This window comes from Morone saxatilis, unplaced genomic scaffold, assembly GCF_004916995.1.
Source record: "Morone saxatilis isolate NCDOM2014 unplaced genomic scaffold, NCSU_SB_2.0 Contig24, whole genome shotgun sequence".
Taxonomy (NCBI): Eukaryota; Metazoa; Chordata; class Actinopteri; family Moronidae; genus Morone; species Morone saxatilis.
In genome coordinates, this window is record NW_023339807.1 from 12,639,885 (window position 1) to 12,655,631 (window position 15,747).

The following is a 15,747-nucleotide window of genomic DNA, read 5'->3' on the forward strand; positions in this document are numbered from 1 at the left end:
AGCATTCAAAATACACATCGATCTCGGAGAAATTATCATTTTGTACTTTAAAGGGGCCAACAAGGATTTGAACCTTGACGAGTGAGGATAGAAGAAAACAGATAGCAGTGTGCTGTCAGGATGGGGTATAATGAAACTTCAAATCCCCACAGAGGCAGGCTTTATCTCTCCCCTAATTTAAAACAGTACATACCTGTAAGGGTTGGTTCAGCCAAATTACGAAAATAAAAAAAAGTCTGTTTTCTCACTTACTTGTAGTGCTATCTAGCCCTGAGTGCAGATAGTTTTTTTAGTTTTTTTTTACCCAGGTCTTCTGTGCCTGAGATATCTGCCTACATCCCAGTTCAGTGGAGGTGGTCCTTACAGTATTGAAAACAGCAACATGTCATACTATAAACAATATCCCCATTACTTTGGATATTCCACAGATTTTACTGTCAAACATTGTCGCAGGGACTATATCTTCTGTCTCTCTTTGGTTTTCTAATTAAATTTGTTCACCCATGTTGTAGAAATTCAACCCAGAGATCCTGGAGATGGATACATAAAGCAAGCAAATAAACCCAAATCTATCTGCATGGTTGAATTCTTCTAGAGGTTATTACACTATACTATACTGCTATAATTTGAGTGAACCAACCCACTCCCCCCACACATGTGGAATTGACATTTACTTGATGTTACTTAAGTTCAAACTGATGCTCTCTCTCTTCTGTTTAATTAATTCCAGGAAAGTTCCCATTATTATTACCCCACCGGTGACTACATGCCGCCTCTCAGTCCACACCCGGAGGAAATGCGTAGACTTGGTGAGACACAAATATACTACAGTAAACAAAGTCCAAAATATGATACAGTCTGAGCCAGTCAGGAACTGATCTTGTTTGAACTTAAGCCTTTAACTTAAAACTTGGCGCAGCTGGAGTGTTTTCTGATTTATCTTAATGCTCACCATTAGCAATTATTCAAGTGCATTCAGATTGAAGGATTGTAAATATATTTGTCCATATTTATGTTTTGTATATGTGTTTCCATGTGTGCTTCAAGATGTCACCCACCTCCCCGTGGACTCTCACAGCCATCTGTATGAAGAAGTAAGAGACAGGGGTCTGTACCAGGACATCCTGGCTTCCTCTCTTCCGTCTCCTCTGTCCTTGCCTGACCACAGATTGCCTCATCAAAGGACTGAGTGGAGATCACCAAACCACCCTCAGGTCTGTAAACAAAACCCCAACCTATGATGAGAGCTCCTAGTTGATGCATTATGCACATTTATTAATATCACAGTTCAGTTGCAAAATAAATTGTTTATAAAAGGTGGATGGTATTCTGTGGCTTTGTTGTGTTTTTAACTGAAACCGAGATTCAATCTGTCTCTCAGCAGGGTACGGAGAAAATGAGGCAGTTCATGGGTGTTCGACAACCGCAGAGAGATTCTGATCTCCCCTTTGAACTACGAGGTGAATTAGTCTAGAATGAGAAGGTCAGCGCAAACAAATACGCTGACAGGGTTTGTGACTCAACAGTAGTCACTGAATACTGTGGTATTTTATTCCCTTTGAATAGTATGTCACAAATCACCTTGAATCAACCTATCACAAGAGAAGGAAGAATACTTAATACAGATTTTCACTGTCAAGTGTTAGGAAATCTTAGTGTATATATTGTTAAAATTGAATGTTTTGCTCAAAGGACTGGGTTGACTTACAGAAAGGTACTGTATGGCAACTAAGGAAGCTGAAAAGAAGCAAGGCAGAATGGCCTCTGTAACCTCATGTAATCAAGAAAGAAAAAATTGTTCTGTTGTATAATAGCAAGTTTATTTTCTTCTCCCTCCTCCCTTGACCTCACTGTTCTTTCACCTTTACCCTCTTTCTTTCTTGGGGCTAAGTCACAGTCACTACCCAAACACCACCACCAAACCCCCCCCTCCCTTGCTTTGGCCTGCAGGTACACATGAATCAGTCACTTAGACACAAAAATGGACTGACAACGCTGTGGTTGGCACTAGGGCAGAAGCACTACAGACTCATGGTACCATCCAAGCAGAAAACATCCTTTTTGATCCATCCAACAAATTCTAACATGTATCCACATGAGAACCTGACGACAGTCGCCTGTCCCTCTCCTGTCTCATACAAAGAGCTCAAGACCTCACAGTTAGACCGTGGGAATCCGTACAATGGGATAGTACTGAGTGGTATTTAGCACGGTTATGTCTTCGGGAGGTAAAGCCATATCTAGGGCCAGACTTTAATCCTGTTTTCTCTCGGATTGGAGTTCAGCTCACAGCATCAGGGAGAGAGAAAACCCATGCAGGGAATTTGTCTCACTGAGGGTGGACAGTTGAAGAGAGATAGGGACAGGAAGAGAGGGTTAGGTTAAGCTGCTACTGTGGCTACTGCTACAAAAAACTCTCCTCTTCCTTTGGTTTTCCGTACAAATTGTAGTTCAAGGAAAAGCAGTTTACTGTATAGCTTTAATCCACAGCCTATACAATAATTACAGTCTTTATTTATAGAGCACTTTGAAAAACCAAAGCTTCTTTACACAAGACAGCAAATTAAAATTATACAAATTATGAAATCTAACAGAATCCTAATGGATTAGATTTTATACCAGATCAGATACAACCAATTCTATCAATATAGGATTAGATAAATAAAAAGACATTTTAAAGTAAAATAAAGCAAGACTAAGGTTACGTTCACACTGCAGGCCATCGTGGGTCCATTTTTCTTTGCTCATATGTGACTCATCTGTTTTTCACTTTCATATGTGATTAAAATCACACTCTTACTCTCACTCTAGATTGACATTCATCACAATTCTGCACTGACAGGAGTCACAAACAAAGGAGGTAGTCAGTGGAGGGACAGTGAGCTGTTAGACCTCATAATAGGAAGTCAAAAAACAAAAAGAGGTATCATGAGAACAGCTGCTGGTAAACCCTCAGTAAGTATACACTTCCACACACACACACACACACACACACACACATACCTCTTTACAGAAGTAACAACAATTGCTCCACAAAAATTAAAAACGTGACTTTCTTTCTCCTCCAAGTGGTGCAATTGCAATCCATAGAGCCATGCTGCTACCATGGCTGAAAAACAAATAAAGTCAGTTGTTAAGAGTGTATTTTAAGAAGAGATTTAATAAGATGTCACTGACTCAGCCATCCTACTTTCTTCGGGCAGGGCATTCAAGAGCCAAGGCCTTCACTATCTGACCAATATCTGTTGATGATGTACATTTCAAGCTGCAGACTCATGCTGTCATTGACCTGCCAGTTTACTGAGAAAATGCAGAACACCTGCAAAAATAGGTGCTGTCTCCCTGTATTATACTAGGGATTTGTGTGCTCTTTGTATTTGTGTAACTTCCTCTTTAATATATTGTGCAGAGATCGGACACTTCCTCAAAGTTTCCACGTCTCCTTTTTATTCCTGCCGCCTTGTAGTATGCACAAAGAGTGACTGGGCTTTTATTATATCTGCACACAGAGCCGTTATGCACGCACCCTGTTCCTGCTTCCAGTTTCTGCTTTTCCCCCCAAGCACGATTTGTCACATCAGTCTCATGAGTACACACGTAACACAGATAACTCAGCACAGACAACACATATAGTCCAATGAGACACACGTACAAAGAATAAAGGGTATAATCTTTATTTACTTTTCCTCAATAGAAAAAACACTTTTTCTACTTTGATGGTTTGCTTCATGAGTTCTTTAGCTAGACCAAGTTAGACATCTTCATCACTCTTTTTGTATTATTATTGTAGAATACTCAAGAAATCTTCTAAGCATTATTTGCCCTGGCAATATTTATTTACAGTATGTGATATTTAAACCCTGGTGAGGATGTTATAGTCCACACATTCGTCCAAGCCACCAAAATGCTGTTTCTTCAATGGGGGCCTGACTGCCTGGAAATAAATCTCAATGTTTCACTGAACTGCGTTCCCTCAATTAGGCTCACTATTCTCCATCATGAGCTGTCAAGGTATGTTTGTGTCATTACTGAACAATTGTTTAAGTTCCTGTCAAGCTGACTGCTGTGTTCATACCAAAGCCTCTTCATGATGCATCATTTCGGCTCAGGCAGGAACGATAATCTGCTAAACTGAAGCCTTGACAGCTCAATGCTGTACGTCAACTTCTATTTTTCCTCACTTGCCTCATGAACATTTTGATATGTTTTGTTCAGAAGAATCTCAAGGGAGCTCGAACATACAGGCTGCATGAGTGCACAATTAAGTCAAAAGAGAAACAAATAAGAGACTTTAATTACCTCAGCTCCTGGAGAGAGTTTTCACATCCTTTGTTACCCCTCTCCTGGTTTTCTTTTTAACAAAACAAATATGAGATTGAATAATGCTTTTTTATCCCTTTAACAGGTTGTGCTACCAGTGGGGAGCTAACTCAAATTTAACTCAAATTTCTGCAAGCCCTGTCATTGCTCTCATTATTCAGATTTTTCAATTTGAACTAAATAGAAATCAAATCAAAAGTAACCACAGGTTTTACAAATTAGAACATGATTTTACTGGCAGTTATTATGACTCACTTTGTGGCTGTGCTCTCCTGTTGTCAGTAATGAGGATGTAATTTGCCCTCCAATGTGGATGAACGAATACATCTTAATAAATACAACAGCAGTCCATGAAAGATAACTCGGAAGTAAAAACACAATTCATTTTTAATTTTGATGAGGGCAGATCTGAAAGCATATTGAAAGCTAACAGAGCATGTGATCCTTTTTAATTATAGATGAATTTGATGTCTGGCCATAGTGTATGTATTGTACCAGACCACATTGAAAGGCAAGAGTCATGAAACTATACCACAATGTGCTTATACAGTGTCGCAGAGAGGCAACTCAAAAAGTTGCTTCACACAACAGTCCACATTTGTCTCTATTTAAGGTAGTGTAGGCTTTATTAAACAAAATCCAGGCAAGCATTAAGCAAGCATTTTCCCCAAAGCTTAACAAAAGAAAATATATTTTTTTCAAGTCTCATTTAAACCTGAGTATATTTTTTGTTTTTCATATGTAAGCACATTTGAATACACACATCTCTCTCTCTGCATCTCGCTTATTTAAATGCATACCTACTCCCACTCACACACTAGGATGAAAAGACGAGCAAAGGGACAAAAGAGAGAAAAAAGAACATAACAAACGGTTATTATTAACTCAGTCTCATGACATACTGTACAAATACATGTGACAAATAAAATAAAAAATCACTTCATGTACTGTTTTTGCTATTGAAGTAGACAGGTCACTGCTTTTGAAAGACCTCATTATACTGTATGTACCTATGTCTGAAATGTATTATCAACACATGTCTGTAAACCCACAGCCTTACACAAAATAAATATTGCCCAACAAGAGTGAACAAAAAATGGAAAAAAGGAACCATTTATTAAGAAAGTAAATGTTATATTGCGTTATATTATAACAGACTGATGATCCTCATGATGTGTCTTATAACTTGTCAGGGTACATCTCATAATATGATTGGCTGGAGGAATAACATTTTTGACTGAATTTTTTTATATTCTGTGTCTGAACCTGAGAAAAACGTAACATTTTGCTAAGGAAGGTCACGATACAAACTGTGTTTAAATGCTTATTAAAAACTGCAAGAATTTCTGTAGAGAAACCATAAAAATGTGACAAAGGGCAAGCTGATCCAAAAGCACTCTGGACAAAGACCATCCTCTGCTAGTGTGTATGAATTGCAGGCTTTGTCTGTTGTAACAGTCTAGGTTTGTGCTCGTCAGTTGGGTAATGCTGTTAGGTCACAATAACACACCAGTCCTGTAGCCTTGAAGCAATAGTTGAAATATCTGGGAAAAAACCCTGAGGATTTAACAGGTTGGGTTTGTCACTGCTTAACTGGATTTCAGTGTGATAAACATGGAGCAGTGGGTCATATGTCATGCAGTTGATGTGTGTTTGCTTGGTAGCAAAACAGAAACATTTTAAAATGTATTCAAGAAACAGAACTGCTTCTTCAATGCTTGTTTAAAAGGTTGGTATCTAAAGGCATATATTTCTTTACAGCCACATATTTCAGAGGGTTAAAGAGGATATTTAATAAAACTCTCACAATTTCCTCCTATATGTACTGCATTTTTGAGTGACTGCAGATATATCAACAATTTCTCATTACAACAGGGCCATTCATTTCTTGTCTGTGAGGCAGCTACATGGACACAGATGATAGATGGACATGTGGACAGAAAATATTGTATAAACATGGAGAAAGACAGGATGACAGACAGGCAAACACAATAAAAGACTAAAGTAAGTAGGAAGTCAAGCCACCATGCTGAGAGTCGGTTGAACTGCAGACAGAGATCGTACTGGAGTGAGTGAGAGTGAAAAAACCCAAAGAACAAGAAGGAGGAGGCCATGTCAGGAGAAAGCGTGGGTGAGCGAGAGACTGAAACAGAGTTCAGACAATTGGATGAGGAAGTAGTGATGGGTGAGCACATGGGTGTGGTTGACTGTTACCAGTTACCCCATCAGCCTTTCAGAAGTGACATACAGGCGGAAGCATCTTCGATGACGAGGCTGCGGATACATCTGTGGACTCGGGCACCTCGCAGGATGGATACTAAGGTAAGCATAATAGCCTGGATGGATGACTAAATATCACAGGGCTGTTCTGGTGAAAGCAAACTGAAGGGAGATTGATGGAGGATGACAGACAAACGGATGAACAGACAGACGGGAGAGTGAGTGAGAGTGCTAGATGTGACAAACGGGCAGGCAGGTCAGGCTAGGGGAAGGGAAAGACGCCTGTACAGCCCAAGGGAAACAGGCCTCATCTTGACATATGCTCTGGAGAGAAATGAAGATTGGCATGACCTGCTAATCTGAGCTGTCACAGCTCATGACGGCCACGGACGCTCACCTGTCACACTGTTCCAAGCCTGGAGGACGAGCTGCCACCAGGATAGGTCAAAGATCAAGATTAATTTTCTGCTGGGGGTGCATTCAAACCGAGCCACTGGCCTAGTCTTCCATTTGTTACTCTACCCACCTCTGCTGTACCTGCTTGGCAGCTGTTGTTCTTTGTATTTCTATACAATCATACAATATCGGGCATGTATTTGCTTACTTTTGTTTTTCTATAGTGTTTTGTTTCAAGCTAGGGGCAAGCTGTTGTGAGGGGGAGGAAAGAGCTGTTTTTTTCCCACTGATTCAGAAAACGTTGCTCGCCACCACAGGATTTCCATTATGTTAAAAAAGAGTTGTTTTGACACATCCTCCAATGCCATTTTTTTAATTGGTGACAGCAGCACACTGTGTGCAAATATGGGAAAGTTTGATCAATAGTGCCATAAAGTTGAACACAGACACGTGTGGGAGGTTTGCATACACAATGCGCAACCTCAATCACTCATTTTTGACAAATGGAAAAAAAGAATTGTGGTTATGATGTCTTACAAAGTTTGACATTGAAAGTAAGGATCTGTTTTCTGTCATGCTGCATGAGAAATGCGTGTGCTTTAGCAGGAAGGAGAAATGACCATGTGGTGCGAAACATAAGTGTGTCTACTTCCTGTCTGTTTGTACTGTACAAAATGTTCCAGAACAAATGCTCTCTTACTTCAATACTCTAAGCAGAGCCTATAAGCGTTGACTTGCCATTCAGTGTATGTTGTTCACCTTGTACTCTGCCCTGGTTAAACAACAAAACCATGATCAGACACTGTATGAATTAACAGTGATCTCTCTGTGTGCTAATGAGCAGACATTTTGTTTGGATGTTGTGTATCTGCTCCAGTCCTCTGCAACAGATGTATCAAAGTGTCTGCGTTATCACGAGCTGTCTTCATGTATGGAGTCACCTGTGATATCTGAGCGGCTCTGGATTACTTTCCAGATCTTAAATACAGTGGTTAGGTCATTTCAATCTTATAACCACAAGTTGTAGTAAAATTGCACAAACTGAAATGTAATTTGTTAATTACATTCTCTTGTTGAGATACACCCTATTGTATTGGTGTTTGATGATGGCAGTCTCTGCAAAGGATTTTTTGATATTAAGTTAAATGTAGTAATTTAGTTAATTGTTTAGCTATGACTATGAATAATTTTAATCTGAAATCTGTGCCTTTATTTTAAGTTTGCATAACCACAGGTTCACACATCTAGCCTAGCTAAGTTCCCTATGCATTGCTGTGCCTTCAACTTAAACTGATAAAGTACAGTGAATGAATACTGGGGTTCTGTAATCAGCCACTGAACTCCAATATCAACCTTGTTTACACTTTCTGCATCATTGTTTTACCTCCTCTCATCTGTTTCTTTCTTTCAGACTTATTTTTTTCCCTTGACCTTTTTCCTGTTCGTCATGTTAAAAGGTGAGTACAAACAAACTCACATTTGAGTATAAACCGAGTCTATACTGAACAGCAGCCCATTTGGTCCCAAATCACAATAACAGGATAGTCATATGCTGAAATGTAAATGCAGTAATGTAGCTTTATAGTAATACAGGCAGCGATGAGTCATAAAGACAGCAAACTGACTCGCTAATGTCAGTTACACAACAGTATTTAGCAATAGTTTGCTAACATTACTACCATGCCAAGCAATACTGGCAGCAAAACCCTTAAGTGTATTGAACTGAGCAATATTTTACTGCTCATGAGTTCAACATATCATTTGTAAGAGGCAGAATGTGATATTTCTTCTTTCAAAAGTATTTTGTCGCTTTAGGCTGCAGCTTAGAAATTAGTTGGCTAAATGCTCATATGCATTAAATCATCAGGGTTAAAACTGATAAACCTCCTACAGAGCCACAGAAAACATTATAACAGTGTTTTCTCAGGCTGATGATGACTAGTACGCCTCGTTATGAGTAAACATCCTACTGTGGTTAAGAGATGGAGTTCCCCTTTAAATGCCTGGAAATGTATATAAAGGCAGATCACAAATATATATAATAGTATTTAATGTTCATAAAAACAATAATGTAATAAGTTCTAATAATGATGTGGGTCCTTTAGTCAACATCACTCATTTAGCAGACACATATTTCAGACTGAAGGTACAACTTTATCTTAGTCCATAAGGGATAAGCTCACACTGAACTGCATCTATTAACACAATACAAATGGTTTATTACAAACAACATCAAGGTTTTTTTTCCCCACACACAATATCTAACACATCAAAACTTCCCCTTCCCTTTATACAGGTTCATTAAAGTAGTGGGAATTACAGCATTAGCCCAAGAAAGTGGCGGTTTTGTAGAGCTTCAGCACTAATTGGAAGGTGCTGAGTGAGTAAACAGACAACGGCTTCACTGTCCTGCAGTCACACACAACAATCCAGCTCTGTTGTAGCCAGAGGTTTTATAAGAGCTACTTCTTTGTAACTGTGCCGCACTGCCCTACTCACAGCACTGCTACTGTGACATACTCTCAATGCAAATGCAGGCCTCTCTCCCCTGCATGGCCAGACGCATTCTCAAAGTTCGGCCTCTGCCAGGAATACATCACAGCATTGTTTGAGAGAGTGACTGGGATACAACAACACTGTTCTTTGTTCTTCCTGTAAACTGTACTGTATTGAGGCCTCGCCATGAGGCTTCGTCTGACTTGTGTTTTTGGTGATTAAAGTGTGTCCCCCCCCCCCCCCGCAGTGTCAAGGCTGAGACTCCCACACCCACAGATCAAATTGGAGTCTGTGAGGCAGCCAATACAGGCAAACTCAATGCCCACTCCTGCTGGTATGGTACTACTTTTGCAGCTTTTTCAGTCTTCCAGGCTATTTAAGTTTTTACAGTGACTATGCATGATCATAAATAGATCTTTCTATCTATCTCATCTATGCTATCTATCTATCTACTAACCTGTCTATCTATTATCTATTATCTATCTATCTATCTATCTATCTATCTATCTATCTATCTATCTATCTTACTATCTATCTATCTATCTATCTAATTCAGTTCACTTTCTTTGTTTAACAGGAAGAAGAGTGGAAGGTAGAGTCACCAGAGGTGCTGACTCCTCCCCGGAAACGTCCGCCGCTGAAACCACAAACCAGCACATTAACACCGTCAAGTCACTCACTGTCAACAACTCCACATCAGAAATTAAGACAACAGGTAGTGTTGCATTAGTGCTGTAAGTAACACCCATAATTTAGCACTTTAACCTGTTAATTTGGGTGTTTCTGTCCCTGTAGCTATCAATGAGGAAACAACAAAACCACAAACAAATCTCATATCCACTTCAGGTAACAATCCTCACCCTCTCCCTCACATATTTGAACACCCAGTTGGTGGAGCCACTGAGTTTACATAGTAGATAAACCATCAACACTCCACTATAGGCTATAACATCCCTTCACATTTAGCAAAGGCTTACTGTACAGTAGATGTTCTCATCAAGAATGCAGGAGGCTTTTAAACTAATTATGAGGTAATTAGAAAATGTTAAACTCCCTGTCCTTGTAGAGATATACAGAGGAGTACTTCTACTGCATTTTACAGCACCGGGGGAAAGAGAGAGAAATAGAGTGAGAGCGACAGAGAGAGCTTTAAAAAGTGTCGGCCCAAATTTCCTCTGAGAGTCATTCCACTGAAATATTCAGGAATTTAATTAAAAATGGAGTTCAACATAGGAATGCACCTGGGATTTTATGAGAAGTAATTCTGTATGGACAGGTAAAGATAAGGAGTCAATATGTCCAATATATGAAATTGTGCTTTTGCATTATACACCTTTGTCTTATACATATTAGACTTTATAGATCTGAAATACAGAGGGATCCAGAAAACAAAACAAATCATGTAAACTAATGTTTTTACTATCTATTTTTCAAGCATCCAAAGTGAGGTCCTCCACAGCTATACCAAAGACACCCAGGAAAAACTTGAGCCGTGAAGCTGTTGCCTGGGGTAACAAAAGATTTTACTACTCCATAGTTACCTTAAATGCCACAGGCATCGCTGTTTTATTGTTATCTCATGACAGACTGACAGTATCAGAATTCCCCGGCTTCCAAACAAAACCCTTAGCGGAGAGGTAGAATAGAGCACCTCACTTCCTCTCTTGCCAACAGATTAATGCTTGATTGTACCTTATGCAAGAAGAGATAAGATATTTGTGTCCTCATGCTGTGCTGGCTTGCCATAGATAGGGTTTTGATACACCATCAACAGCATGTCAGCGGGGCCAGTAGATCTGTCATGCCATCTTTGACTGTTGTTCCCCAGTGATCTTCCAGATTTTTTCTTCCTGTAGACGCTTCCTGTGTTCAACAGTCAAACTTAATTCAATACTTTTCTACTTTTTCTTCTTATAGATCCTGAGTGGGACAACGATTTCACCTATGGTAAAAATCTACATTTGACAGTGTTTCTTTTCTGTTATTACCTGTTGAATCTATGGTTGAGCTTTTGATTTGTGTTTTATATGTCCAGATTATAAGTCCCTGCGCCATGCTGGTCTGTTCATTGCAGCAGTACTTTTCATCATGGGCATCATGGTCATTAGCTGTAAGTATGACTCTGAATGCCACTTTTGTCTTGTGTAATCTCTTATAAACCGTAATTACACAACCCCACTCCTCCTCCCTCTTTTGCTTATCTCTATTTGCTCTTTTGCTTATCTCTGTAGGTGGCAGGGTCTGTCGGCTGCCCAAGTGTCACAAGAGGTCATCTAAGTAAGTATTTACAGCCTTTTATTTAATTAAATCTAGTGAATACTCATATTTTGTATTTGTGCAGTATTTGAGAAGTGCACGATTAGCACAAATGCTGATTAATTTAAGACAATGAAAGCTGATAAAAAGTGATGTTTGACTAAATTATAGTCCATGAGCAAGGGTAGCCGTGCTTACATCATGCTGTTAACAAACTGCAGTTGAATGAGATAAATAATTTATGTCACGGGCTACTGGATGATATATGGCAAACAATCAGTCACTTCAGACATATAATAGCTCAATAGAATGCTGACTAAAACCTCTGTGATGATTAATAGATCAAAAAGATTATGATTAAGCTATTTGTTGGGGAAAAACCCCAACAGACCAACTGCAAACCACTTTTTTAAAATTTTCCTTATGTGATATATTTCTGTTTGGCAAATATAATTGACTTCCTAAAAAGTGTTTGACACTTTAAATTTCTGTGTGTTTATTTACCAGGACGTATCGAGTAGTCCAGGGATAAGGAGAGAGAGCATGTGTATACTGATAAAAGCGCAGAGCTGCAACAAACCAACCAGGAGTCAATCAAGAAGAAAACACTCAACCAACACCTGCCAGCATGTGTGTTTGTGTGCATGTGGACTGATGGACTATATGCTGCTTAGTAACAGTGTCAAAACTTGTGTCAAGTGAAAAAAGTGGAACGATTACCTGCTTAATCTATGTCAAATGTTATTTCTATATGTGGCAAAACGGCACTAAAAAAGTAAAGTGATTATCTTGGCAAATAATGAAGAGATGATTCATATTTTAATCATAACTTCAGCCATGAAGCAGGCTTGTTTCTAATGATCTCTGTATCTTATGACTGAAAACACCAGGATTATTATTAAAGGTTAAAGAATAACCCCCATCTCATATTTGTCAACCTCATCTCTTGTGTTCAAGATCTAAAATTAAGCTGGGTCACTTCCTCTTCCTGATAGATACTGTGCGCTCTTTACTCTTTCAGTCTCAACAACAGCGCAATGTTTAGTAAGGGATGCCTAAGCCTCTTAGTGCCTCTATGCTTATAAATGAGTAAAGCCCTAGATTAAAAAAGATCCATTGCCACATTATCTTTGCATCTATGTGGCATCAAAATGATACAGACAACAAACTGGTGAAACCAAGCACATTTTATAACAGCTGTTAAAATCAACACAATCCAGAGCATACCTACATTATATACAGTAGAACTCACTGTTCTAATTGCTATCAAAACAAAATAAAAGTGACAGCAGCTGTGCAGATCGAATTAATTCATGATATACAATCACCTACTGCAATTGTTTATAGAGAGAGAGAGATATGAGATAATGTATTACATACTAAATAATGATATGAACTGTGACTGTCCTTGGCACAAATAATACATACACAATGTGTATACACAGGTGCGTATGAACATATGCATTTACCATTAAAGGACCAGTGTGTAGGATTTAGTGGCATCTAGCAGTGTAGTTACGTAGTGCAACTCATTTGCTTCACCCTCCCCTTCCAAAGGAGAAACTACAGCGGCCGAGAAATGCACAAAAACAAGAAGGGCCCTATCTAAAGCCAGGTGATTGTACACTAATGAAAACATACTAATGCATATTGTATCCCATTTCTGGCAATAGATCCTCCTAAATGTTACATACTGGAACTTTAAGTCCAAATTTAAAAGTTTTTGTTGAAATATGACCCTAAAATACAAATATTTAAAGATTTTTTGGCAAATAACTGACTCCCACCACCGCAACTTTGTTTTGCACCCAATTTATGAATGAACAGTGGAGAGAAGACATCACCCCTTAAATTTAACAAGTATATATCAAAAAAGACCATTTAGCCAAATACAATATTTTTCATTGAGTCCACAATTCAAATGCATAGCTCAGCAAATACATACAATATATTATATATAAAAAAATGCATAGAGTCTGACAATGCCTATAGTACAGTGCCCTTGAGAGGAATTTTGTTTTGTTTTCTCAATTTTTTTAAATGCTGCGCATTTGTTTTCAAACATACTTCTTTATTTGATTGTGTTTTGTTTCTTTGCATGACTTTTCTCAGGTTGCAGTGCGTTGAGCTCTCAGGGCCACCATACTTTGTCTGGACAGATACAGAATCAGCCAGTTGATAAAAGAAAAAAAAAAAAAGCGTAACCTTTTCACATATATATGTCGTTGAGGAAGAAACGGCTACATTTTGTTACATTTACATAAGTAGTGTCACAGCAGAGATGCTTTACAGGAGGGAATAATAGAGAAGAGCTTGGCTGGACCAAATGCTGAGTCTTTTTTTCTCTCTACATTTTGGAAAAAGCATTCAAAGAGAATACTCTGCAGCTGATGTTATTTCATTGTGGTTTATTTGTCCAGCAGAAATAATGAATATGAGTAAATATGAATATGTAGACTACAGACATTTAAAACTGAAATGTTTTGTACTGCAATTTTGGTCCAATTGTCCTCCCTTTGAAATGCTGACACATATTGAAGATTTATTGGGCAATGCTACATTTTTTTTTGAGAAGTAACAGAAACTGTATATACAGTGTTCAAATACAAACAGTAAAACAAAGGCACAAACAATAATCATTTCTGCCAATTTGTTTGTGTTAAATAAACTGGGATCCTGGGATGCATCATTTTTAAGACGATCCTTCAGCACAGACCTATAGCTACTATAGGCCCTGATGAAGACATGACTGCACAACTGTTTATGCTCTCTGGTTGGATTTGAGCCAAGCCCTGCCCCCAGTGGCGAGATTAGCTGCAAGATTTAGTGGAAGAGCAAAGTGAGATCCTCCTTTGAAAAATCCAGTGTTTAACCCCATGTAGCCACTCCTAGTGTCGTTAACATATATGCGCCTCATAAAGCCACAACTGAAATGCTCATGTCGAACAGGAGCATGTCCCCTTCCCCTCTAACCTTTGCCTTTTGCCATTAGTACAAATAAGGGAACTAGTGCCTTGGGTTCTTTGATAGAAAGCTTTCTTTCACAGGGCATGATTGATTTCCATTTAAATGAAAACAGAGAAGCCATCATGCGCCGTATGAATGAAACAGAGGCATTATTGGTATTTTCCCAATCATACCCAACACTTTATTTGATTCGGGAGATTTTATCCCTCCCTCACACCCAGCATCTCACTGCCAGTGTGTAAGGCATTAATCTAACTCTCTACAGCATTCAGAGAGCTATTTACAATCTGCAAGACTAAAGTGAAAGCCTTTCAAAACGAAAAAGAGAGGGGGAAAAGAAAACATCATCATTCATGGCGGTCGATTAATTTGCTGCCTTGCAAGAACATGTTCACATTGGCTATTTCCACTTATTTCTTTTTTTCTGAGGTTGAGACGAGGGGGAACAGATTTTTATCTTCCTATTGCACTGCCTCTTGTCACTCCTAATGGGGCAGGAACAGAAGATGTCAGACAAGTGAACAGGGGAATGAAGTGAGCACTGGGCTGGCTTAGTGTGGATTAGCATGGTTTCTCATCAACCATTTCACACAGATAGGTCTGTTCCACATGCACCAAATCAAACGCAAATACAGTTTCACTGCATAGCTGGTGGGAATAATTTCTTTTTTCAGGTAGTAAAAAAAGGGGGAGCTCTGGCTGTGCTAAATTATCCCTTTTAACAAAAGAAGCTTTAAGCCATATTCTCCGGCTTTGATTTGGATTCCTCAAATAGAATCCAATTAGAAGGTTTGAATGTGTTCCAAGTGTCCCAGGCTAAATTGTGTGTATGTGGAGTAGAAACGGCTGAGACAAAGACAAAAGTAAAAAACAGTAAAAAAAAAAAAAACACATATTGCATATGTACTGATAAGATATTGTGCAGGAGCAATTAACTGAATAGTACGAAGCAGGCTATTGTGCAAAGAAGTGTAACTGTCCTGAGTCAAAGAGTAGGAGATGACATATCCCGGTGCATTGCTCATCTTGTCTGTGTGTTATAGGACTCCTACTCCACCAGGAACTAGACGGCCCCTTTCTGGTCCTGCTCTG

General features: G+C 38.9%; 3 protein-coding genes across 3 annotated transcripts in view; 2 read left to right on the forward strand and 1 right to left on the reverse strand.

Moving 5' to 3' along the window:
- Nucleotides 1-2,865, forward strand: part of nphs1 (NPHS1 adhesion molecule, nephrin) — a 33,057-nt gene extending 30,192 nt beyond the window's left edge. Inside the window, exons 27-29 of the mRNA XM_035671726.1 lie at nucleotides 731-809; nucleotides 1,048-1,214; nucleotides 1,385-2,865. Coding sequence (XP_035527619.1) covers nucleotides 731-809; nucleotides 1,048-1,214; nucleotides 1,385-1,474 — 336 coding nt within the window. The 3' untranslated portion in view covers nucleotides 1,475-2,865. The remainder of the gene's footprint in view (nucleotides 1-730; nucleotides 810-1,047; nucleotides 1,215-1,384) is intronic.
- Nucleotides 2,866-6,407: 3,542 nt separating this feature from the next.
- On the forward strand, nucleotides 6,408-12,429 carry fxyd5 (FXYD domain containing ion transport regulator 5). Its single transcript, XM_035671777.1, has 10 exons — nucleotides 6,408-6,642; nucleotides 8,348-8,393; nucleotides 9,680-9,766; nucleotides 10,010-10,147; nucleotides 10,228-10,278; nucleotides 10,868-10,942; nucleotides 11,350-11,379; nucleotides 11,468-11,542; nucleotides 11,664-11,709; nucleotides 12,196-12,429. Exons 1-10 carry the CDS (start codon nucleotides 6,433-6,435, stop codon nucleotides 12,218-12,220), a joined length of 783 nt encoding a protein of 260 aa, XP_035527670.1. The 5' UTR covers nucleotides 6,408-6,432; the 3' UTR covers nucleotides 12,221-12,429.
- A 917-nt stretch (nucleotides 12,430-13,346) lies between these two features.
- si:dkey-262k9.2 overlaps nucleotides 13,347-15,747 on the reverse strand; it is a gene marked incomplete in the record, with an annotated part of 9,777 nt that continues 7,376 nt past the window's right edge. Inside the window, 1 exon segment of the mRNA XM_035671778.1 lies at nucleotides 13,347-15,747. Within this exon segment, the coding sequence (XP_035527671.1) occupies nucleotides 15,719-15,747 (29 nt within the window).

Excerpts from the sequence above, each read along its gene's own strand:
- fxyd5 (XM_035671777.1), top strand. The coding sequence starts at position 6,433 with ATGTCAGGAGAAAGCGTGGGTGAGCGAGAGACTGAAACAGAGTTCAGA. Across the intron at positions 6,643-8,347 it reads CTCGCAGGATGGATACTAAG|ACTTATTTTTTTCCCTTGAC; the intron begins GTAAGCATAATA and ends TCTTTCTTTCAG. Across the intron at positions 11,543-11,663 it reads GGGCATCATGGTCATTAGCT|GTGGCAGGGTCTGTCGGCTG; the intron begins GTAAGTATGACT and ends TTATCTCTGTAG.